The 22,855-nt window shown below is 55.9% G+C and overlaps 1 protein-coding gene across 1 annotated transcript; it reads left to right on the forward strand.

The window, feature by feature from the left end:
* The first annotated feature begins 1,158 nt into the window (after positions 1-1,158).
* Positions 1,159-10,469, forward strand: NXNL2 (nucleoredoxin like 2). Its single transcript, XM_032308544.1, has 2 exons — positions 1,159-2,908; positions 9,608-10,469. The coding sequence occupies exons 1-2, from the start codon at positions 2,139-2,141 to the stop codon at positions 9,774-9,776; spliced, it is 939 nt and encodes a 312-aa protein (XP_032164435.1). The 5' UTR covers positions 1,159-2,138; the 3' UTR covers positions 9,777-10,469.
* The last annotated feature ends 12,386 nt before the right edge of the window (positions 10,470-22,855 follow it).

Here is a 22,855-nt window from a genome sequence, read left to right on the forward strand (position 1 = left end):
ACTATTGAAAGCCGGGAAATTCAGGGTGTAATATTGCACACCAGGATGTCTAATTTGTTTGCTATGCTGACCAGAGCAGAAAAAGTTTCCTTGAGAATATTTGTGCATTCATAAGCAGTGGTAGAAATACACGAGTCATCATGTGTGCATTTTGTAATGAAAAGAAAAAGTCCGTTTCATGTCAAATGGGCTGGGCTCCTGTTTTCTTCGTGTGTTCCTCTGCGGTGTAGCATCCAAAGGCACGGTGGAGAAGAGGTGCTCTGGCTGGGCTTCCCACATATGCTCGCTCAGAAAGAGGAAGTGAGACTATACCATGGGTAGCGTGGACACATGTCTGTGGTGCAGAGTAGCCTCATTCAGAAGTGTGGGGAGCTTGCATGCTGACCACAGAAGGGCAGAGCCGTGGTCATTCTGGAGTGTCTCCCCAGGGAAGCTTCGATGACACATGTGCCAGCCAGCCAGTGTCAGTTGGCAGTGCCCTGGCTGTGAGCCAACCAAGGTGTTTGGAAAGCAGAGCTGGATACTGGTTAAAGGCTCTGGGCAGATTTTATTTCGTACTGCTGTGGTGGGGAAGGAGCTGAGCTCAACTCTGAACACAGGCAGACTTGGGGTTTACCACCAAGGGAGAGGGTGGGGTGAGGTCCGTGGATGGAAAGCCACTAAGAGGAGACCCCAAGGGCAGGGGATTGTTGGTGAAGGTAAGCCAGGTTGATCAGTTCAAGGATGCAGGACTGGCTTAACAGGCAGGGGACAGGGAGGGTCGGGGGAACCACCAGGCAAGAGGAGGACTCAGGAGAGTCTGATCATCAGACAGGAGGACATGCAGAAGAGACTGCTTCAGTCTGGGTGAGGACTGGGTGATAGGGCGGAATAGAGGTCACAGACTGTTCAGAGTGGTAGCAGAGTGCAGGGAGAGGGTGCTGGCGGGTGGGGTGGAGCGAGCCAAGAAGGCCCTCATGCTGCTGTTCACAAGCATCAGGAGTGGGAGCACTGTCCAACTTGGCCGTGGTTATCTAGGGCATAAAGCTGATTAGCAGATGCCCGGAAGGAAGTCCAGTATGAACTGACCTGAAGCGTCCCAGCTAGGATTAGGGGTGCCTAATCCTGGTTCTGGGACTCCATGTGTGGCTGTTCCTGAGTGACTGGGTTCCAGCAGCGGTGGGGGGGGGGGGGCTGTGCCTCCTCCTGCTGCTCATGGCCCTGTAGCCCCCTCCCACCTTAAGGAGTGGCCAGTGGGATGGGGTCCTAGGCCAATGACACAGGCTCACGTGGCAGGAAGGGCCCTTGAAGACTGGTGGAGCCCTGGACTGGTGTCCTTTGCTGGCCACAGGACTTCTTGAAGGCAGGTCCTCTCCACACATACACACACATAGAGCAGCCACAGGAGGGTCCCCGGGGTAGAAGGGGTGTTCCCCCAGATCGCCCCTCCCTGGAAGAATGCCCAGGCTTCACCACGGTCTCAGGAAGGCTCCCACAGCAGGATGCAGTATTTATACAAATACCTGGAAATTTCCCCCATGGGAAGGTGTCACTAAAAGAAATGTTCTTTATTTTCACCGTTGAAATAAAAGGAAAAAAGCCCAAACAGGTCAAAATAGTCTCGATGACATTTAGAATTTAGGGGCATTCCATTCTGCCTGAGTTTTGACAAAAGTCAGACCTCCACGTGCAAGGGCCCCCTCAGCCATTTTTCTCCGGGTGGCCTAGAAGTTACCCAGGCGGGCTGCTTGGAGGGGCATGGGTCCGACAGAACCTCATCCGGCTGGGATCCCGCCCTTATGTACATGTTTGATGTTCTGTGCATGGTGAAGTTTTTGCATTGATTTTGAAGTTTTTAAAGTACTGCCCTAGAATGTGACTTATCTTGGTCACTGAGTTTTTTGGCACTAAACCCCTTAAATCTGCGGCCTGCCAGAATGTCTTCACCTCCGCTTCACCTTCCGCTTCCCTGCCCTTGCCCAGGCAGGAGCTGAAATTGCTTTGCTCCTGCCTGGGTCCCCAGGGCCTCCAGCGTGCCTGGCACATTAATACTGTCGCTTCTTGAGTCAACGGGATGCTTGGGGCAGGAGCATGGAGTGCGGGGTGCGCAAGGAGTGGGGATCGGGGCGCAGAAGCGACAGTGGGGGAGGGGAGCAGAGATGGAGGGCTGGGGCGGTTCGGGGAGGGGGCGACTGCGAAGCCGCGTGGAGGCACTGGGTGAGGAGGGACTGGGCGGAGGGCAGGCCGGGATCCCGGGAGGCTGTGGAGGGCGGGGGCGCGGGGCGGGCCAGGCGGCTCGGCCTCCTGGAGGCCGGAGCTGCTGCAGACCCCGGGCTTCTGGGTTGCGGGTGTCTGTGAGTGTCCCTCCTTCCCCCAGTGCACACGCCCCTGCCCCAGCGAGAGGCGGAGGCCGAGGCCGGCTGGAAGAGCAGGTGGAGCCCAGGTCCCCGCGCGGCACTGCTGCCCCGCCCCCCACGGGGATCTTCCGGCCGCAGGTGTCCGCCCCCGCAGGGGTCTGTCCCGCGCAGGTGTCCCTCCTGTGCAAGCGTCCGTCCGGGGCAGGGGGCCGCCCCACGTGGCAGTTTGTGCGCGCGCTCCCCGCAGGTGCCCCTCACCCCAACTCGGCCATGGTGGACGTCCTGGGCGGCCGGCGCCTGCTGACCCGCGACGGCGCGTGGGTGGAGGCCGAGGCCGCGCTGCAGAACAAGGTGGTGGCTCTGTACTTCGCCGCGGGCCGGTGCGCGTCCAGCCGCGACTTCGCGCCGCTGCTCCGCCGCTTCTACGCCAAGCTGGTGGCGGAGGCGCGGCCCCCCGCGCCCTTGGAGGTGGTGTTCGTGTCCGCGGACCGCAGCGAGCAGGAGATGCTGGACTTCATGCGCGAGCAGCACGGCGCCTGGCTGGCGCTGCCCTTCTACGACCCCCTCCGGCAGTGAGTGGGTCCGGGCTGGGTAGTCCCCGGAGCCCCTCCCCTACCGCGTGCAGGCCTCTCCCCCGTCCCGTCCCTAGTGCTCGCCACTCCAGCCACCCAGCGGCTCCAGAGGGGCTGCCACCTCTCCCGGGGCTTGGGGAACCTTGCCTTGTTCCCCTTGCTCGGCCGGGCCGCTGAGGCTGCTGCAGGGGTGGAGGGGCTCGGGACTTGGGGAGGAGTGTGGAAGCAGGAGAGGGAGCCTCAGGAGGCTTAGGTCAGAACTGGGGACACTGTGGGTGCTGCCAGGGTCATCGGCCCTCGGGGGTGGGGGGGGGCAGCAGGGTCACCAAGGCTGGAGGAACGCCTTCCCTGCCGGCCTGGGTGCCGTTTGACTGTGATTTCCAAACTGTAGGAAGAACCAAGCCTGGAGTCCAGCAGAGTTAATGACAGAGGCCAAGAAAGTTCACCACGGAGAGGAGGGCAACAGTGGGGGGTGAGGAGGGGGGGCCTGCAGTGAGGAGGGGGGATGCGTTGGGGAGGACAGAGGAGGTAGGAGACAGATCAGAGGAAGGGGAGGTGGGAGGGAGGAGGTGCGGGGAGGAGGGAGGAAGGGGGTGGGGTGAGGAGGCAGAGGCCGGAGGGAGCCCGGTGCGCCCGCAGCAGGCCTGGCAGAGTGCAGGGAGCAGGACACCGATTGTCCCTTGAGGTCTGTGCTGTGGCAACAGCCCCCAGACTGGCGTGTACACAGCTGCTCGCAGCTGTGTTACCCCAGCATCCCTGTAACAGATGTGGACTGAGTTTCTGGGTGTGTTTCCCAGGGTCACGCTTCTCTTCTCGGGGGGTGTTAGTCAGTGTGGTGTAACCCCCCCCCTTGACACACGGGGTGGGTGATCGTGAGGAGGTGAGTCTCAAGACTTCCAGGTGGACGCCTCGTTCCGGGAAGGTCGATGGTTAGGGTACGTGACGGGGAAAGTAAGCCCGAGTGGGGATGTAGCGAGGATGGGTCTCAGGGAGTTACCTGGCAAAAGATGTGTTACCGGGTCTTTTCTAGTGGTAGCTGTGAAATGGCTCTGATCTGCTTAGCACTCCAGTCACTTGCAGCTTTTGAGTGAACACACTCAGTTTGGAAGGTGACAGTGTGACCGTGTGGGTCGTCGGGTAGAGCTGGGGGTCTGGGCAGAGCCCGCTTTGGGGTTTCTCGAGTGGTGATGGAGGCAAGGCGTTCACTGCCCAGGGTCACGGTGTTCCTGTGTCTCATTGGTGAGTTTGGAGCTGTGGTGGTGGTTGTGTGCCCCGTTTCACAGATGCGCTGCCAAGGCACCGAGGGGGCCTGTGCTCCTCGCTCTGGAACCTGACTTTATGCCCTGGTGCTTCCTTTCCTCTTCCTCTCCCCTCCAAGGGGTTCCAGGGGACCACGAGCCTCAGCCCCTCTGCTCAGCCTCGCCTGGGGAGGGCTTGGCCGGGTTCCTCCTGGTTCTCCTGGGATGTGGTCACAGCCCCTGAGGTCCGCTGCCTGCAGCCGAGCAGTTCGGGGCAGGTGGCCAGCCTGGTCCCCGGAAGAAGCCAGCCTCAGTTTTCCTTCTGTGAAGTGAGCTCCTTGTCCTTCCACTTCCCAGATGGGACCTCATTAGCGCTCCTTGCAGTTTCTGTGGTGGGAAGTGGGCGATTCCATGGGACTCTTTGGAGCTGCGCCCCGAGGTCTGCTCATTCCAGCCTGAATACACAGAATCAGATCATAGGCAACATGGAAATAGCTCGCACAGGGACGCCTGCAGGCAGCCTTTGGGGAAGTTTCTGGAGGTGTGTGGAACAAGGCACACTGTGTGGTGCCTGGGGAGGTGGCGCCAGGAAAGGAGTCACCTGGGCCCCACTCGGTTGGTCATGGTCGGGGACCCTGGGCCGTCTTCCCTCATGGCCACCCACTGCGACTGCTGACCTGTTGAGTCCAGGATTAAGAGGAGAACTCAGCAGAGAGCCCCCACGGGGGTTCCCTGGGCATGGCCAGTGGCCCCGATGGCTGCTGGGCGACCACAGCCCTCCCGCCTGGGCACATACTTGCTAACTGGCGTCCCCGCAGCTGGTGCCTCTGAGCAGCCTCGAGTGTAGGGGTGACAGCATGTCCCGTCTTCCCGCTCTTTGTTACCAGCCAAGGGCCTGAGCCTCCAGTTCCGAGTCCGCCGGCAGGAACTCCTGTCTTCCACTGTCACGCGCAAAATCCACTGCATGGCCATTTTCATGCAAGTTACGATCGCTCTGGTACTTCAGCAGGCCCCTAGTCCGCTCTGGCTTCGACTGCCCCCACCATGGGCCCGGCGGATGGATGCCTCAGCGTCCAGGCTGACAGGTCTGCGTTGGACGGAGAGACAGTTGGCTGTGGCTTCATTTCTTGGGTAGAGAATGGCCCCATTAGAGCTGTCCCTTTGGTGGGGTCCAGTGGATGCCGCTGCTAAGCTTCTCGACAAGCCCTGTGTTCCAGCTCCCCGGCCCCCTGAGTCAGTCCGTCCCTGTCAGGTGCCGATTCTGCGGAGTCTGGTTTTCTCCTCCTTGGTACTTCCCTCACTTAGGCCCTGGACCACTGGCATATTCTCACTCATTCCCTCTGCCTCAGTGTCCACGTCTGATGAACTCTTGCTCTGGAACCTGCCTCCTCTTGTCAAAGGCAGTCTGGTCCCACCGGGGCTACCCTGGCTCTCTGGGGCTCAGTCCATGTTTAGTCTGCCCCACACTCACTCCTCTTGCCCCCTTTGCACCTGTGTTCCCGCCAGACTGGATGGCTGGTGTTCCAGAATACCCCATACCTTTCCCACCTCCAGAGCTTGTCCAGGTGCTGAAGCCCCCCTTCCCCGCTGGCAGCCTCTCCACATACCCTGGGGACGCTGCCCCCTGTGCGGAGTGCCTCTGAAGTCTCTAAGCTTGGGGAAGACCCTGTTCTTGGCTTGCTGCCTGTGGGCTGTGTTTCAGTGGGCGCCTGGAGCAACTGGAGAGATTTGCTGGCCCACAGTCTGCGGGGGTGGGGGGGGAGGCAGGATGGGAAGAGGCTGGAACTGGGGTTGCTATGGCAACCCGGAAGGGGTCTTGCCAGGGAGGAGGAGGCGCTGTGTTTGGGGAAGGGAGGGATCCGGGACTGCAACAGCGCCCGGTGCCCAGGGCTGGGGGGAGCTCGGATGCCCCCAGACAGTCCAGTGCTCCGAGTTCTCACACCGGCAACGTGCGCGGCTACAGGGCTCTCCTTTCCAAGGCACAGCCTGTTCGCTGGGGACACAGTGGAGATGCTTACGAGCCTCTCCAGGTGGCTCCAAGGTTACAGTTGTCCCCAGGTGGAGGCTGCCAGGGCGGGGATTTGAGGGCCCAGAAGGCTGACTCTGAAGATACTCTGGAGCAAATGTCTGTTCCAGACTCCACCTCACTCCCCTGAGCCTGGCTTGCTTTGTGCCCCCACTAGTGGTGTCAGAGCTGGTTTTATGTTGCCAGGGATGAGAACACAGCAACAGCTCAGATCTTAAACAGCGAAGGTTGTTGATCAGCTTAACTTCAACACCCCGTAGCCAGGAGCCAGTGTCAAAGGGGTAGGGAGGCCGGTGAGGGCCGTTTCTTTGCGTTTCTGCCGTGTGTGCTGTGTGCTCAGGCTGCCCCCTGTGGCCACCCTCCTCGAGGGATCAGAAGAGCTGCCGCGTCTCTGGCCGCACACCCTCACACCTTCTCTTCCCTGGCACACACGAAAGTGCTCTGCGGAGGCTCATGGCTTCTAAGTCTGCTGGGTACCTATCCTGGGCCTGGTTAGCCGAGCCATTGGACAGTAGCCTAGCTGGAACTGGCGGGGGCTCCCCATTAATAACAGCTAGTGTTTTTTGAGCATTTATGTGCCGATCCCTTAGTGGTGCTGTACGTCTATTTATCATCTCACCCTCCCGATAACCCAGGCAGAAGGGTTCCGTTTTTCCCATGGTGTAGGTGAGGACTCTGGGGTGCAGGGAGGCCGGCTAGCTGGCCCCTGTGCCTCAGCTAGTTCATGCCAGAAAGTGCAGGGCTGCAGAGGGCGGGCAGCAAGCCCCAGGCTCTACCATCCAGACTGTCAAGGGCACGTTCTCAGCTTCCCTCCTTGGGCCGCCTGGATGGTGGGGGCAGGGTGGGGTAGGGGATGCAGGAGACTGGCAGGCCTGAACCCCCTGCGGGATCGTGGGCTCCACCCCCACCAGCAGGGGCAGGAGACTCTCCCTGCTGAGGTAGCTGCTGCTGGTCGGGTGACCCCATGCCCAGAGCCCCACTCTTGCCGACCAGCTCGTCCACGGTGGGGTCTGGATCAGGAGCAGCCGCCACACGGGGAACGTGGCCGGCTTGTGGGTGCAGGGTCAGGAGTGTGTGTGGGCTCCGCCAGGAGAGGCCCTCACCACCCTCTAGGGCGCCCCAGGGACCCCTAGCCTTGGGGGTAAGCCCCATCGGGACCATAGTGAGACGGTGGGCACGCTCCCCACAACAGAGGCCCAGACAGAACCTATCAGCCCTGGCTGTGGGACGGAGCCTCTCATGGGCCACTGCTATTTGCTGCAGCCATTACACCAAGGGCTACCGGGAGGTTCCTCTTTTCTTCATGTTTGTTTTATGCTTTGGGGGAAAGCTAATTTGTTAGGCATTTCAAATTTCTGGGGTTGTACAGGATTCTGAAAACACTGGGGGGGACGTCTCCCCCCCTTACCTGGGTGACACCATGCACTACCCCCCACCGCCCGCCCCAAGTTGCCCGAACTGCAGGCTGGTGAGCAAGGCCCGGGCTTGTCCCCCGGTTGCTGCCTCTCCACATCTGTGTCTTGCGTTTGTTAGGCCTGGTGTCTGTGTCAGTAATGACCACATGTGTGTGGTAGCTGACTTGTTTCTCTCAGACATTTGTGACTCCTCATGCGAGTAACTAGGGGACACGGTGCAAACTGGCTTCTAGAAGCTGCTGGAGGGGTAGCCAGCCCAGTGTGGGGTTTTGGGGAACCTGCAGTCTGGGCAGCGGTGGGGTGTTGCAGGAGTGAGCGCACCCACCCGCGGGCCTCCACGAGCAGGTGGAGTCCACTGCGGGCCAGGACTGGCCACCGCCAGACTCCCAATGCTCCCGTGTCTTCCTTTCTCCCTCAGGCGGTCCTGGCAGAGCCCTGCTCCGCACGTCTTCCCTGGAGCCAGGTCCGGTTTGTCTGTCTGTGACGTGTGTTTGGCGTGCCTTTCCCAGCGTCTGCCGTGGCGGCACTGGGCGCGCGTCTTGGATCAAACACATGGCTCGTCTACACAGAGACTTGTTCAGAAAAAGTATTTAAGACCACAGCCTTCTGTGTCTAATGGTGTCTGCAGCTGGGGGTCCAGAGGCTATTCTGCATTGTTCTCTTCTACTGGGGTTGTAGTCTGAGCTGCTGTTTTATGGGTAGCATACCGTTATTTAGTTTTTAAACTCATTCTAAAAATTGTTTCGTTTGGTTTCCAATTTCCAATTAGCACAGTTTCTGTGTGCTATTGATTATTTGAAACATTTATTTTTTAAAGATTTTTTAATACATTTGAGAGAGGATGAGCATCAGCAGGGGGAGGAGCAGAGGGAGAAGCAGACCCCCCGCTGAGCAGGGAGCCTGATGAGGGACTTGATCCCAGGACCCTGAGATCATGACCTGAGTCGAAGGCAGATGCTCAGCCAGAGCCACCCAGGTGTCCCTGCTTGTTTGAAATGTGTTAAGATCCCTTTGTGGCTGAGAGCATGCTGGTTTTGTCACTGTCTCGTGGATGTTTGAAAATGAGGCCATCTCTGTTGGGTGGAGATGGATACATTTTTTCCTGCCTGATTTAGGCTTGTGTTTGTTTGATCTGGGAGCCGGAAGGCAGCAGGAGGACCAGGCAGCAGGAGGACCGTGGTGGAGGGATCATGGGCAGGTGTGGCGCGGAGGCTCTCACGTGAATCTTTCCGTTCCGTGAAGACCATAGTCCCGAGGGGACGATCAGGGAGATCACTTACTGTTCGTGGGAGCCCTGAGCCTTGGGAAGTGGGGAGTGATTTCCCTCAGCCGCCCTGTCTTGAGGATAGCGATCCCGGGGAAGGTTATGGGGAAGAATCAAGAAGGAGGACGCTCCTTCCCATAAAGGAACACAATCTGTACAAAGGTCTTACAGGGCTGCATCTGACAGGAAACAGAGCCAAGAAATGTGTCATAGCGTTAATCAGCCTGTCCTCGAGTTTGCTGGGCAGAAAGCCTCACACGGCTTTGCATTGGTCTGGAACTCGCGGAGTGTTCACTTGGACTGCTGTGTGTCCCCGATATTTTTCCGCTTCTTGAATGTAGGAGGGGTATAAATTGACGGGAGGTGTCTGTGGTTTTAGAATTGCACTGTCCAGTATGGTTGACACCCGCCACATGCGGCTGCTGAGATTTAAATTAGCCGAGATGAAAAAATCATTTTCTCAGGCCTGCAGGACCGTTCAGCCGCTCCGAGGTCCCACACAGCTGTGGGTTGAGCAGCTCCGGTGTGGCGTCCCCTCCTCCCTTCCGACGCTCCTCTAGCATGGCCCTGGCTTAGGACCGGCCGGCAGCAGGGAGAGCAGGTGCAGAGGGCACCGGCGAGGGCGCGCCGGCCGGCCGGGGCAGAGGCTTAGCAGCGTCCGCAGCCCTCGGGGAGGCCCTGGTCCCCTCACACGTGCCCGTGGGGACCTGAGCGGCCCCTGCTGACCCCGCCCTCCCCACCCTCTTCTTCCCGCAGTGAGCTGAGGACCAGGTACCACATCTCAGTCACCCCCAGGCTGGTGGTTGTGAAACCGAGCGGGGAGGTCATCACCGACAAAGGGCGGAAGCAGGTCCGAGAACAGGGGCTGGCCTGCTTCCAGAACTGGGTAGCAGCCGCCAACATCTTTCAGAATTTCTCCGGATGACATGGGGGTCTCCAGGCCTGGGCAGGTGTGCAAGCACGGGAGAAGGGGAGCTGGCTGGCTTCCAGTCTCTGCCTACCATGGAGGAACTCATGTCAGAGCAGGGGTGCGAACACCGCCCAGAAAGAGTGCCCTCTGGCAGCCCGTGAGGAGTTCCTGTGATTATTAGCATAGCTTTCTCAGCGGGTGCTGGAGCTTGAACTGGCTCATGTGGAGCTCCTGGAAACATGTATTTATACAGGCTCTTCAGGTGAGATGATACATTTATTGATACATTGTACATTTATTGATACATCGTCTGGAGCTCTGTTTATGTTGGTGACTTGCTCTCACTCCTCCGTTTATTGCGGAGGTTTGCAGAAGCCACATGCTTTAATAAAGAAACTTATTGCCACTGGAGCCCTGATCTTCTTCCTTGCGGCAAACCAAGTACGCTTGCAAGGAGGGAGGAGTGCTGTGGGAAACCGTTCTCAAACGCTTGGTTCTGTGTTTCCAAGTCCCTGAGCTTTTCCAGGCTGTGTCTGCATCTTCAAGATCCGATGTGCGTCTCTGAGGGGCTGCTGGTGGATCCGGGAAGCAGAGGCCCACGCGCTATCTTTGCAAAGAAGAGGAGGAGGTGGTCTGTCTGGGGTTCCTCGCCAGCTCCTGCCTCCCCTTGTGCTCATGCAGCTGGGATCCAGAAATACCGGGTCCTCCCTGGCCGGGACCCTCGGCTGAGGGTTTGCGGCGTGGCTCTCTCAGAGGGCACCACACAGACACACCACGTACTAAACACACACCACAGGACACACACACACACACTGCACAGACACACATGCTACAAACAACACATGCACACAGCACACACCCCAAGTGTGTTCTCTGAGTCGCTTTTCACCTCTCTCCTCTGTAGGCTTCTGCTCTGGGTTCGTGGATACACAGAAAGCGTGTGGTGTGTCTGTCTGTCAGGACAGTTGTTTTTTTTTTTTTTAAGATTTTATTTATTTGAGAGAGAGAGAGAGACAGAGGGACAGGGAGCATGAATGGGGGAGGGGTGGTGGGAGAGGGAGAAGCAGACTCCCTGGTGGGCAAGGAGCCCAGTGGGGGACAGAATCCCAGGACCTGAGATCATGACCTGAGCTGAAGGCAGATGCTGAACCCACTGAGCCACCCAGGCATCCCAGGACAGTAGCAGGAGTTTAATGTCTTTTTTCCGTGTAGTTTCTATTAATCTGAGTTCTTTCCCTCCTTGTTTATTGAGGAGGACTCCAGGGTACCCTGGCGGGTTTGGGGGATTAAGTAGAAGCCCATCATTGGTGTTCAAAGATCGAAGGGACCCCATGGGGTTGGTGAGACCACAGTGGGATTGGGCTCTGAACTCCCCTCTAGAGTGGTCTTGCTGGTTCATTTTGAAGGTGACCCCTCCTGCGCTGGCCACGTCTGTCAGGAAGCCCCCTCCCTTGGCCCACCGTGGGCAGAGGCCTGGCCGCGGCTCCTCTGGTCGCCCTGGGTACAGCTGTCCGATTCACCGGGGCTCCCATGCTCCGGTCCCATCTTTGGCATGAGAGGCCTCATAGCCACCTCTGGATGCAGTGTGGAGGGGGTCCCTGGGGCGGGTCTGATGACTCTGACTATGTCCGTGGTCCTTGGTGCCGGCCCAGCTCGCACGGCTGTGGTCCTTGGGGTCGGCACCACCTGCTCCCACTAGGCCTCCCGGCACATCCTACTGTTGTTCGCTCTTGTGTTTTCCCAAATTTAAAACCCCTGTTCTGATTTCACTCTGTGAGGCTGTGCCGTTGCAGGTGTTCCAATGGCGGGTTTGCTTGAGCGGCGAGAAGTTCATTTTCAGTGTGCTTACCACAGGGAAGGTTCCTTTTTAAAATTTTTATTTAATTTAGTGAACCGGCCAAGTGCTGCGTGAGCCTCCTTTGCTGTCTTGAGTGGCATCTCCCATCTTCCCACGGCCCCCAGCTGTGTCCCCATGTTTCCTGTGACCTCTGCGTTTGCCTGACGTGGTTGTGGAGGAGGACTGCGGCTCAGGACTGTCTCTGCACGCCGAGGGTGTGGCGGCAAGTCACCCTGGATGAATCTGGATGTGGGTTAGAATCCTGGACCACATCTCTCTGCCCCACAGGGAGGCTCCCTGCAGCCATGGGCTCAGTCCTGCCATCGGAGAACAGCAGGGGTAGATAGTAGGATTTCCACTGGCTACCCGCCTCCTGAGCCTCCACCTGCTTCTCCCCAAATACAGCTCCAGAATCACTCCGTCTCTTGCCCTCCTCTCTCAGTTCCTCACATACAGTGTGTTTAGTGTCTGGGTTCAGTCTGCTAGGCTCCCTGGTCCTCCTGATGCTGCAGCCCGGACATGGGGCCTGGCTTTCCTGGAAGAGTCACCCTAACCCACTGACTGAAAGAAAGCCCCAGCGGGACAGGACCAGGGGATGGGGTGGACTTGTCCATGGAGCAGGTTCTTAGGGAAAGAAGTTTCGTGAGACTTCTGGACGACAGGGGCCAGGAAGAACATTTTTCCCAGCCATGGCAAAGCTCTCTGCTGCTGCTGGGTTTTGTAAGACTCTCTGCGGGGTCCCTCTCTCCTCCCCGCCTCCCAGCTTTAGAAGGAAAAGTACCCGCAGGTGTGGGGGTCTCCCCTTCCGGTGGGCATGGGGGCGCCTCAGGGCTTCTGCTGTGGAGGTCTCGGCCGGAGGGCCTGCTGCCTCAGGCTTCTGGGGGCTGCTCTAACAGCGTAGTTGGTTAAATGCACACACGAACACAAACGGCCTGTGCAGTCGGAGCACATCCCGAAGTGCGGAATCGATGGATTGGAGAGGTTCTTTCCTGTATCCCTGCCCACCGTCCACCTGGGACAGGTGCCTTCCCCGTGGCCATGAGCCTTCCACACTCAGGTGCTCTCTGCACACTCTGCCTCTGGTTGCCTGCCTGCCTCCCCTGGGGCTTTAAAGGCCCAGAGGGTCAGTGCAGGACCCCGACGGTTGGAAGGAACAGGCCATGGGGAAGAGGGACTGCTCTGGGGCTGTGTGAGGAAAGCTCTCCGAGTCTGGATGATAAATAGAACGTGTATGACTTGGGTTTACATAAGAAGTGGTTTTTCTGTGATAGGACTAGTGGACAGGTGACTACCAGAGCAGTTGACCCAGACACACAGGGACTCCTGCCCATGTTGTCCATGGAGCGCCCATGGGGACGGGAAGGGTCAGCAGGGACCCACAGAAGCGCCAGCAGGCTGAGCAGGGCCCCCGGGCTCCCAGGCTGCCAGCCGACACCCACCCCTTGGTCAGGGCACCCACGTGGGCAGGCCTGTTCCACAGAGCACGTTCTGAGCGCTGAGAACATACAACACGCACAGGCTGAGGGCTTCCTGTTTGGGGCGGCCTGGGTTCGAACTGGCCCCCTGCCTGTCACTTGGATGGCCACCACGGTCCCTGTCTGCACTCCTGGTGTCCACTCCCCACCCTCCAGAATGTGCAGTCCACACAGCAAGGAGGTCTGTCCTTCACGTGGAAATCTGGTCGTGTTATGTCCCTACTTCCCAGTGCCTCAGACTGCGGCCAGGTCTTCCTGGGATCGCCCTCCCATTTATCTGGGTCCGCTCGCTCCTCCCAGACAAACCCCTTGTCCTTCCTCCCCGTGGATGTCCCGGCCACCTTCTCACCATGCTCACGCTGCCTGTGTGGCTCCTCAGAGGCTCCTTCCCTGACCCTCCTATGCAGATGGCACCCTGCTCCTTCGTGCGTCACTGGCATGGACAGCCTTCTCTGGGTTTCCGTCTGTCTCTCTAGCTGTCTGTCAGTCATTCATCATATCTATCATCTATCACATTGTTCTAGTGTGTTTGTGTCATATCCGTCATCCGTCCATCCATCCATCCACCCATCCATCCATCTGTCCATCCACCTATCCGTCCATCATGTCTATCTACATCTTTCTCCCTGACCAGCAGGTAACTACTTTGAGAGCAGAAACTGCATCCATATCTGGTTCATAGAACCAGTCTGTACTCGATGCCGCATGACTACTTGTTGACTGAATTCCAAGATTCTATTCATTTATGTATTCATTTATTTGAGAGAGAGAGTGCGTGAGTATGAGCCGGGGAAGGAAAAGGAAAGGATCTCCAGCCGACTCGTCACTGAGCGCAGAGCCGACCTGGCGCTCAATCCCATGACCCTGAGCCAAAATCAAGACCTGGGCCAAAACCAAGAGTCAGACACTCAACCAATGGAGCCCCCCAGGCGCCCCTGACTTACTGGATTCTAACGTCTACTGAGCACGACTGTGGGTGGCCCCGTAGAGTACTGTGTCTGGCCGCAGATCAGTGGGCTCAGTGCTGATCTTGAACTGTTGCTGTGTTGAGCGCCTGTGTCCAGGTGACTCCTAGCATTTCTGTTGGGACACAAGGAATTTGTGCATGAATTGGTAAAGAGTGAAGGAGAGATAGGTCTCTCCCTTTCTGAGGTGCGTGTGGGGAATAAACCTTTCTCTGCTCAGGCGTCTCTAGTCTAGGGGACAGCACAGTGGAGCCCTCCTGAGGCCAAGTGCACCTGCTGCTTCCCTGGGCAGCAGCCCACGTGAGTCTGGCAGGGTGCCCATGCTCCCTCTGAGCTCAGGGCAGCCTTGCCTCCTGACCCCGAGCGCTGAGTCTGCCTACAGGCTCCCTGTCTGAGTCCAGCCCTGCCTTAGGGATAGCCACTTACTGTGTGGCCACAGGTGGCCCCTGTCACGCCAGGCTAGGCCCCCCAGCCAGGGGAACCTAGGAAATGTCAGGAAGGTGCCAGGGTGCACGGAAATACGCATCCAGCCCATTGTGCCGCAGCTCCTGCCCGGAGGAGCTGAGTGTTTGGCAATGTTTCATTGTAACGAATTTATATCCCATCAAGTGGCCACCTGTGGCTCACGGCCGCACCTGGGACTGCGTCAGTGATGGCACAGTCAGCTGCCCAGACTCCGTTTCCTGGCTGGCCCGAGTGGACAGCTGGTGCCGTGGCGCTGGCTCTGAGCGCTACTGTGGCTGGTCTGAGGACCCGGACAGCCTTCCGGCCCTGTTCTCTCGGTCTTCCTGGCCTCACACGGCAAGCACACTCTCGTTTGGCACGTTGGTAGCTAATCTTCCCTGGCTTTGTCTTAGTTTTCAGAATTCTCTTGGGTATTCTCTAGTATGTAGTTTTTCCACAACAAGCTAGACATTGAGACCCAGTTTGGAGGAGAAGCTGCTGAGATCCGTGGCTTCTCGGTCTCTCCCCCGGCTGCCCTGCGAGCTTGTTCCTCTTCCCGTGTGTTTGGTGCTATTGCCCTTGTAAGGAGCATGCGTTCCTTGCTTTTTCTCCCTGTATCTGGTTCCTGTTTATAGAAAAGAGGCCCCTTTAGCACGTGGACCAGTCCTCAGCCAGTGTGTGAGCGCTCAGTGCACACAGGGGCACCTGCTTCCAGCAACGGCCCCATTGCCTCCTTTGTTTGGATTTGCTTCTCTTGCGCTCATCTCTCTCCTTAAATGGACTTGTAGCCACAGTGGGGACGTGGTGACAATGTGTCTGGTTCTTCAGCGTCCTGTTTGATATGTTTTTTGGTTTAAGGTATCCTTTTTTATCATAAGAAGAAAATATCCACTTATGGTAAGTGTTTTTAAAATTCAATCAGGAATGAATATTGAATTTTTTTATTAAAAGATTTTATTTTTTCATTTGACAGACAGAGACCACAAGCAGGCAGAGAGGCAGGCAGAGAGAGAGGAGGAAGCAGGCTCCCCACTGAGCAGAGAGCCCGATGCGGGGCTCGATCCCAGGACCCTGAGATCATGATCCAAGCTGAAGGCAGCGGCTTAACCCACTGAGCCACCCAGGCGCCCCCTGAATTTTTTTTTTTTTTTAAGTAGGCTCCACGCCCAGCAGAGAGCCCATTACAGGGCTTGAACTCAGGACTGTGAGATCGAGACCTGAACTGAGATCAAGTCAGACACCTAACTTACTGAGCCACCCAGGCACCCCTGTGGAACTTTTTTTTTTTTATGCCATTTTAGCTTCTCTGCAGACGATGATGTGGTTTTTCTTCTTGGACTTATTCACCCTGTGAATTTGGTGACTAGATGTACGCTTTGAAATATCCTTGCCTTCCTAAGGGGTGGATCCTACTTGGCCGTTTCTTATTCTTATTTTAATGAGATTTAGAATTAAGTTTGTTAATGTTTTTGGAGGCTGTTTGCAGAGATATTCGTCTGTAACTCTGCTCATTTGGTGCTGTTTTCTCAGCACTATCTGCTTCTGTAGACTTGGGTGCCCACCCAGGTCACTGTCCACTCGCTCACCTGGTGTATGCTGGGTGCTCTTACATAGGGTGGGACTCTGGGCTTTGCTTGTGCTTCTCAAGATGTGTTTTTCTTTTGGCAAATAGGGAATATGGAGCCATGCCCCCAGGCTTCAGTCTTTTGTTTATAAATAAACTCCCGTGTGCGTCTTCACCTGTAAATGTGTAGAAATGCCATGCACTCACCTGTAAGCTAGCTACTACACCTTTCTCGTCGGCCATTGGGAGAGCAGACAGATTACACACACACAAACGTCTAAGACCAGCATCCAGCACACTGTAAACTGTAAGTGCTCTTGTTACAATTAATACTCTTGCTCATTTGCTAACCACCCAGAATGCCAGCTTTAGCTGGCAGAGCCCAGTTGCAGCTTAATGGCCCCAGATGGTTGGAGCTTGAACTGCTGGTGTGTGGAGGGGCCCCTGTGTGTGGGCAGGAGCACCAGGGCCTGCAGGTAGGCCAGCCTTACACACTGATGAAGTAGCTGGCAGGCTCGGCACCTGCCTTCTCTCGGTTGGTTGAAGCCCTGTTTCTATGTGTGAAAGCTGTGCGTTTTCTGGGAGTAGATATCACGTCTGACTGGAGACCACGTCCCCTGCTGCTGGTGAGGGCCCACAGTGAGGAAGGCAGGCAGCCGAATGGGGATGAGCATTCGGACAAATCGATGTGTCTGCATAGACTTTTCCCTGGGTGTGGGTAGGGGTGTCATGAGACAGGAGACTGGTAAACCCGTCCTGCTGACAGTATGAACTGGGCATTTGGACGGGAACCATTAAGGCTGCCCGAGCCCTCACGGGTTGTTAATTCCAAATGGTATGGGTTAGACACTGGAGCGCTGGTGTGGACGAATCCTCTGTGTGGTGCATAGCCTAATGTGGGGTGTAGACGAGCCTCATGATGGAAGCCTGTGAGTACCAGCCACTGGTTTCTACTGGGACTCTGGACTGGAGAGTTTTCATCCAAGGGGCACTGACTGGCTTGCCGTCAGACTGTGATTGGAAATGCCATCACGACTGAAGGACATACAATAATGTTGAGTCTGAAATACCCACAATATCTGGGGTAAAGTCTGAGCCACGCTCCCATGGAGAGGTCAGTGCCGGTGAGACTTGGAAGTGTTGTGTCTATAGACAGGTGATTGTGTTTGGTTGTACAGCCACTTGTTTGTAGACAGCCACTTGTACATACACACTGAGGAGGACTGGAAATGTATGTCCACGGAAATACACATGCACAAATGCCTGTTGTGGCACTGTTCATAAATATTCATGACTCGTAAATAAATATTCATAAGTGTTTGAAGATGGGAAACATGCCAAAGGCTATCAACTGACAAACACATGCAAGAAACGTGGTCCATTAAAACTGTGCTGTCACCCACAGCAGAGGGATGGACGCACGGGCGCACACCATAATGTGGATCCGTGGAAAGACCCTTGTATTGACCCACGTTGAGATGGGTCAGTAGCTTGTCTGTAAGGCTGTCATTGTCCCTATCCTCTGTGTAATGAGGTATGAACCAACACTCACCTCCGAACTTGCTACTTGGGACATCTGACTCCGGTCTCCCTGGCCTGCCACAGCCTCCTCCTCATCCTTATGAAGAAGCTTCCGTCCTCGGGCCCTGCCGGCTGGGAGGGGACACGTGCGGCTGAAGAGCAGGAAGTAAAAGGGGCCGATGCAGGACTGGGTTTGCCGTCAGTACCCAGTTAACAAGCTCCAGAATGGGGGGGGCTCAGGCAATCAACGCAAATAGAACCACTCTTTTCTGGTCCTCAGAGTGAATGCAGATGATTTTTTCTTTTTTAAGATTTTTATTTATTTATTTGAGAGAGCACAAACCAGAGGGGCAGAGGAAGAGGGCGAGAGAGACTCAAGTCGAGTCTGCACTGAGGGGAGAGGCCGACGTGGGGCTTGATCTTATGACCCAGGGATCATGACCTGAGCAGACACCAAGAGTCAGATGCCCAACCGACTGAGCCACCTGGTGCCCTGAGTGCAGGGATTTAAGGGAAGTGACCGCTTGTTTGTGGAGGTGTTGTTTGCAGATCTGCAGAAACATATTTCAAGTGAACTTCCTTGAGCACAGCACCTGGTGACTTAGAAGCTTTTCTCCATGGTTGGGAGGTGGCTGCCACCAGGGAACGTTGGCCCGCGGGGAGCAGCGGTGTTTGGCGAGTGTCCTTATGGGAGGCCCTGGCTTCTTCTCCTGTTACCCCCTCCTCCGCAGGGCCCCTTGTGCGTGCTCACTCACTGGTTTTCCGACCCTCACCTGGGCTCTTGAAGGATATTTGAGTTGAAGCTGGTTTTGCGCCTTTTTACCCCGGCCACATCTTTGTAAACAGAAGCAAAATTTTGTGTGGGGAAGGAGAGGCTGTTCTTATGTGGGATCTGCACAGGTAGTGTTTGCTGCAAAGTTCAGAGGAGTAAAACACCACCTTGTTTTCTTCAACTTACAAGTCCAAGAACTGGTTGGGCCAACATGGTGGCCTCTGCTGGGCTGTCCCACTGTGCCATGGCCGGTGGGCAGAGGGCAGCTGGGCATATGGCTCTTGTCCCGCAGCAGGCACACCTGGCCTCGTTCTCGTGGGGACTTGGGGATTCCAGGCAGGTGCAGCTCCGTTCAGGTCTCTGTTCAAGTCACATTCGATGTTTTCCCACCTGCAGCTCTGCCCAAAGTTCTGGGGGGGAAGAAGCCACCTGGGGGTGTGAGCACGAGGAGGCACTGTTTGCCAGCTGTCTGCCCAGGGTGAGAGACAAAAGCCACCGCTGATGTGGCTTTAAGCACCATATTTTAAATAAAATAATGAGAAAGCCAGTCCTCTTCATTTTATCACGTCTGTGTTGCACAGCTCTGTCCTTTCTCAGATACGTCCACATCAGAAATATGTCCCAGCGTGCCAACAAAGGTCCCATTGACAAGCTAGTTCCGGAAGCTTTTCTGAGCCAGACGTTCCACTTACAGTTTAGATGAAGCTGAGATTCTGTCACTGTTTTGGAAAACGGTCAGTTCTGTGCAATTATCCTATCACGGGGATTTTCTCCCCTGAGAAGCCGTGTTAACATTCTCTTGAACCCCAGCAGATCTTTCCGGTCACAGACAGTTTTCTGTAGTAAACGTGTTTATTCTCACTGCTGGGAGTTCATTTCTCGGGCTCCTGAAGCACAAGTCCCCCAGGTATGTCCTGCTCGCGTGCACGAGCGCAGAGTCCTCCCCACCACGTGTCTGGGAACTGCGGGAGAAGACATTTCCCAGCACCAGCCAGGAAAGTAAAAACAGTGCCGCACCTGACAGGGCTCCTCTGTGGGTCCGGGTGGGCCCGCCCTGCCCCTCCCTACAGGGTTTAGTCCAGCCTCCCACTCTGTCTTCCCAACCCCACCCCTGCAATCCCCACAGATACACGTTGGCTTGGTCATTACTGGAAATATTTATTTATTAAAATGAATAAATATTAATGTAAAACATGCTCATCGTCAGAAGCGCTAAACACAACTGAAAGTCTCACAGTGACAATAATGGAAATGAATTCTAATTTTGGACAAAAAACCCCCATGCTCTGGTGCCTGGAACATGAGCCACCTTCAGAAATGCACTTCACAAATGGGATTTAAAACTGCCCCCAGGCAGGGAACAGCCCCTTTGGTTGCTAACAGAAACTGCAAGTTTATTTTCTCCCAAGACACTATTTCTGGTGTCTTTTGCTCATCCCAGGTAGATGAGGGTGGCCAGCCCTGGTTCAGTCCGGGGTGTGGGTCGGGGTCCAGGGCTCCACGTCCCCACGTGTGTGTGTGTGTGTGTGTGTGTGTGTGTGCTCACGCGTGTGTATGTTGGGGGGAGGGGGCTCTGTCCCCAGATCTCCCGTGAGGGTGGGCGTTCTGGTCCCCCTGTCCTGGGTTGTGCATCTCTGGTCCCCGCCAGCAGGGGGGGCAGGTGCTCCAAGAAAGTTGGTGCATGTGTCCCCATGGGCTCCGGGAAGGCCTGCCACACTTAACACGATGCTGTATGTCAGTTCTGTCTCAATAGAATCGGAAAGAAAGGAAAGCTGTGCTCTGCTGATGGGCGTTACTGAGGTGATTCACACAACGCTACTGCTATCCCAACTAACCCACCAGCCAACCACCCTGCATTCTGACCCCGACGGTCTGCCAGGCACTTGCTAAGCATCTGTAAGTAGTAACGGGGTGGCAGTGTCCTCCAAGTGTGGGGAACTGAATGCACGGATGGGGACGTCATGGTTCCCGTGAGGGCCGTGTCCCACAGCCCAACATGGAGCCTGGGGCAGCCCTTGCCCCGGCCCCAGCTTCTCCGAAGGGACCACACTGTTTCTACCACGTCAGTGTCTGCTCCTGGGAGCTCGGGCTCCTCATGGCTCACTGTCCCCTCCAGCTGCTGTGATCCCTGCTATTTCATTAAGAAAATGTTCAGACATATAGAGACACTGGGGTGCCTGGGTGGTTCAGTCATTTGAGTGTCTGACTCTTGGTTTGGGCTCAGGTGATTTCAGGGTTATGAAATGGAGCTCCGCGTCCGGCTCTGCACTCAGCAGGGAGTCTGCTTCTCCCTCTCCCTCTGTTCCTCCTCTCACTCATACTCTCAAATAAATAAATAAATAAATAAAATCTTAAAAATCCCCAAACCATACAGATATGTTAAGAGTGGACACCCAGACGCCTACCCCTGGATTCTAGGAAAATGTCCAATTGTTGTGTGTGTATTGGGGGGGTAGTTTGCCATCCATCTTTGTCTTGATCTATTTCACTTGGTTATTAACTAAACTTCATACTTTTCTGGGTTCTTAAATTTCCATTGTAGTAAAATACCCATAGCATAAACTTACCGTGTTAACCACTTCTGAGCATACACCTCAGTGGTGTGGAGTACCTTCACTTTTTGGTGACATCATCGCCACCATCCGTGCCCAGAACTTTCCCTCCTCCCTCCCCCGCGGTATTATGCCTGTGGAACAACGGCCAGATCCTCCCCCCCTACAGGCCACCATTCTGCCTACCTTCTCTATGACTCTGACAGTTCCCAGTGCCTTGTCTGGGTGGAAAAATGCAGGATTTCTCCCCCTATGACTGGCGTCTTCCTATTAGCACCACGCCGGGCATCCACATTGTGGTGCGTGTCTGAACATCCTTCCTTTCTGAGACTGGATAATTTTCTCTGGCGTAGGTGTACCTCGTTTCATCTTTTGATGCACAGAGCTCAGAGCGGTGAGGACCCAGCCCCTTCCTTACGGCCCATGTTTGGTTCTCCATTATGGCTGCAATGGGAACCTATACGATGACCGACTGTGATGTGTTGAAATTAACCCCAGAAAGGACCCAAAGGGGCCTTCTTAGTTTGTTGCTGATGGGGCCAAGTTGTGACCTTTACATTAAAAAAAAAATAGGAACCTGGTGAAGATCCCATAGGTTGGGGACATCTAGTGGCAACGCTGCAAATATGGTGGCTGGGCAGCAGAGTTCCGTCTCTGACCTCACCGGGGTTCACACGCCCCTGTCTACATCCCCCCAGTGTCTAACCCCGTGAGAACTGCCATCCAGATGCGAGGTCCTGCAGAAACGGAGTGTGTTGGTCACATGCATGTGGCCATGGTCTGCTTTGTCGCTCTATTATTGGTAACCTTCTGAATGGCCCCCGAAGTCCTCCTGCCTTGTGCTTCTGATCTCAACTAGAGCATACAAGTGAGCAAGGGAGGCCTGTGTTTGTCCAGTCCATGGGGTCCTCCTGGAATCGGGAGATGACACCTTGCCACACCCCCCTTTGCAGAAATTGGTGGACATGGTGCCCAGGACATCATACCAAGGAAGCGGTTGGATTTGGACCCATCCGTCCATTCAGCTGGGCTGTGGGGCAGGTGCTGCTGGACCTCACGTCCTACTCTGGGGTCACCCTAGGGAAATGGGCCTCAGGCTGTGGACTTAGACACCCCATTGCTGAGTACTGTGTGTACCAGGTGTGTGTCTGTACAGCGTCCCCCAGGGATATCGCTGTGCTGCTCTTGGGGTCCCAGGGGAAACCAGGAGGGAAGCCGGGGTTAGAGATGGACTCCCGGGTCTCCTCTGTGTGGATGCTGCAGCCTCCTTGGGCCACCCTGCATCCTGTGGGGCTCCCTCAAGTCATAGGGTTTCTCTGGTGACTGTTAGGAATGAGCTAGACAGTCAAGGGGTCAGGGCTGGGGTCCCCAGCGAGGAAACACAGAGCCAGGACAGCAAAGAGCAAACAGCACTGCCATCCTGTTCTGAAGCTAGACAGGACCGCACTGACTTTCTGCTTTGCGGCCTTTGCAGAAATGACTTCTGCCGAACATCCTAAAATAAGACAATAGGTCACAGTAGCATTTGTCAGTATCATGGGCAAGAGGCAGTTAAGATCTGAGCCCCCAGATGTCAGCAAAAGAAAAAGACCATCAGCTCGTGGACAGGAACCTAACAGGTAGATAGATACATGATGAAATCCTTGACTGGCACAACTTAGCATACCCTGATGGGTAAGTTCCTCAAAGGAGCTACTAAAAACCCCTACACTTAGCAATTCTGTGGGCAATGCACTGGGGCCCGCCTCCCTCGCCTGGCTGCCCGGTCAGCCTTGCGCTCCTGCCCACCACACTCCGTCTGGTCCACCGCTTCCTTCTTGGCAGCAGCGGGACTAAGAACCACGGGTGATTTTAACTCGGGCCACACTGTGTTTTCTACAATGGCCGTTGCCATTGCCTCTTTCTCTAATTCCTATGAAACTAGAAGGCCCTTCAGCCACCGGCAGGAGGAGTGGGCACCACCC

The sequence above is a fragment of the Mustela erminea genome, chromosome 12 (assembly GCF_009829155.1).
Source record: "Mustela erminea isolate mMusErm1 chromosome 12, mMusErm1.Pri, whole genome shotgun sequence".
Classification (NCBI taxonomy): Eukaryota; Metazoa; Chordata; class Mammalia; order Carnivora; family Mustelidae; genus Mustela; species Mustela erminea.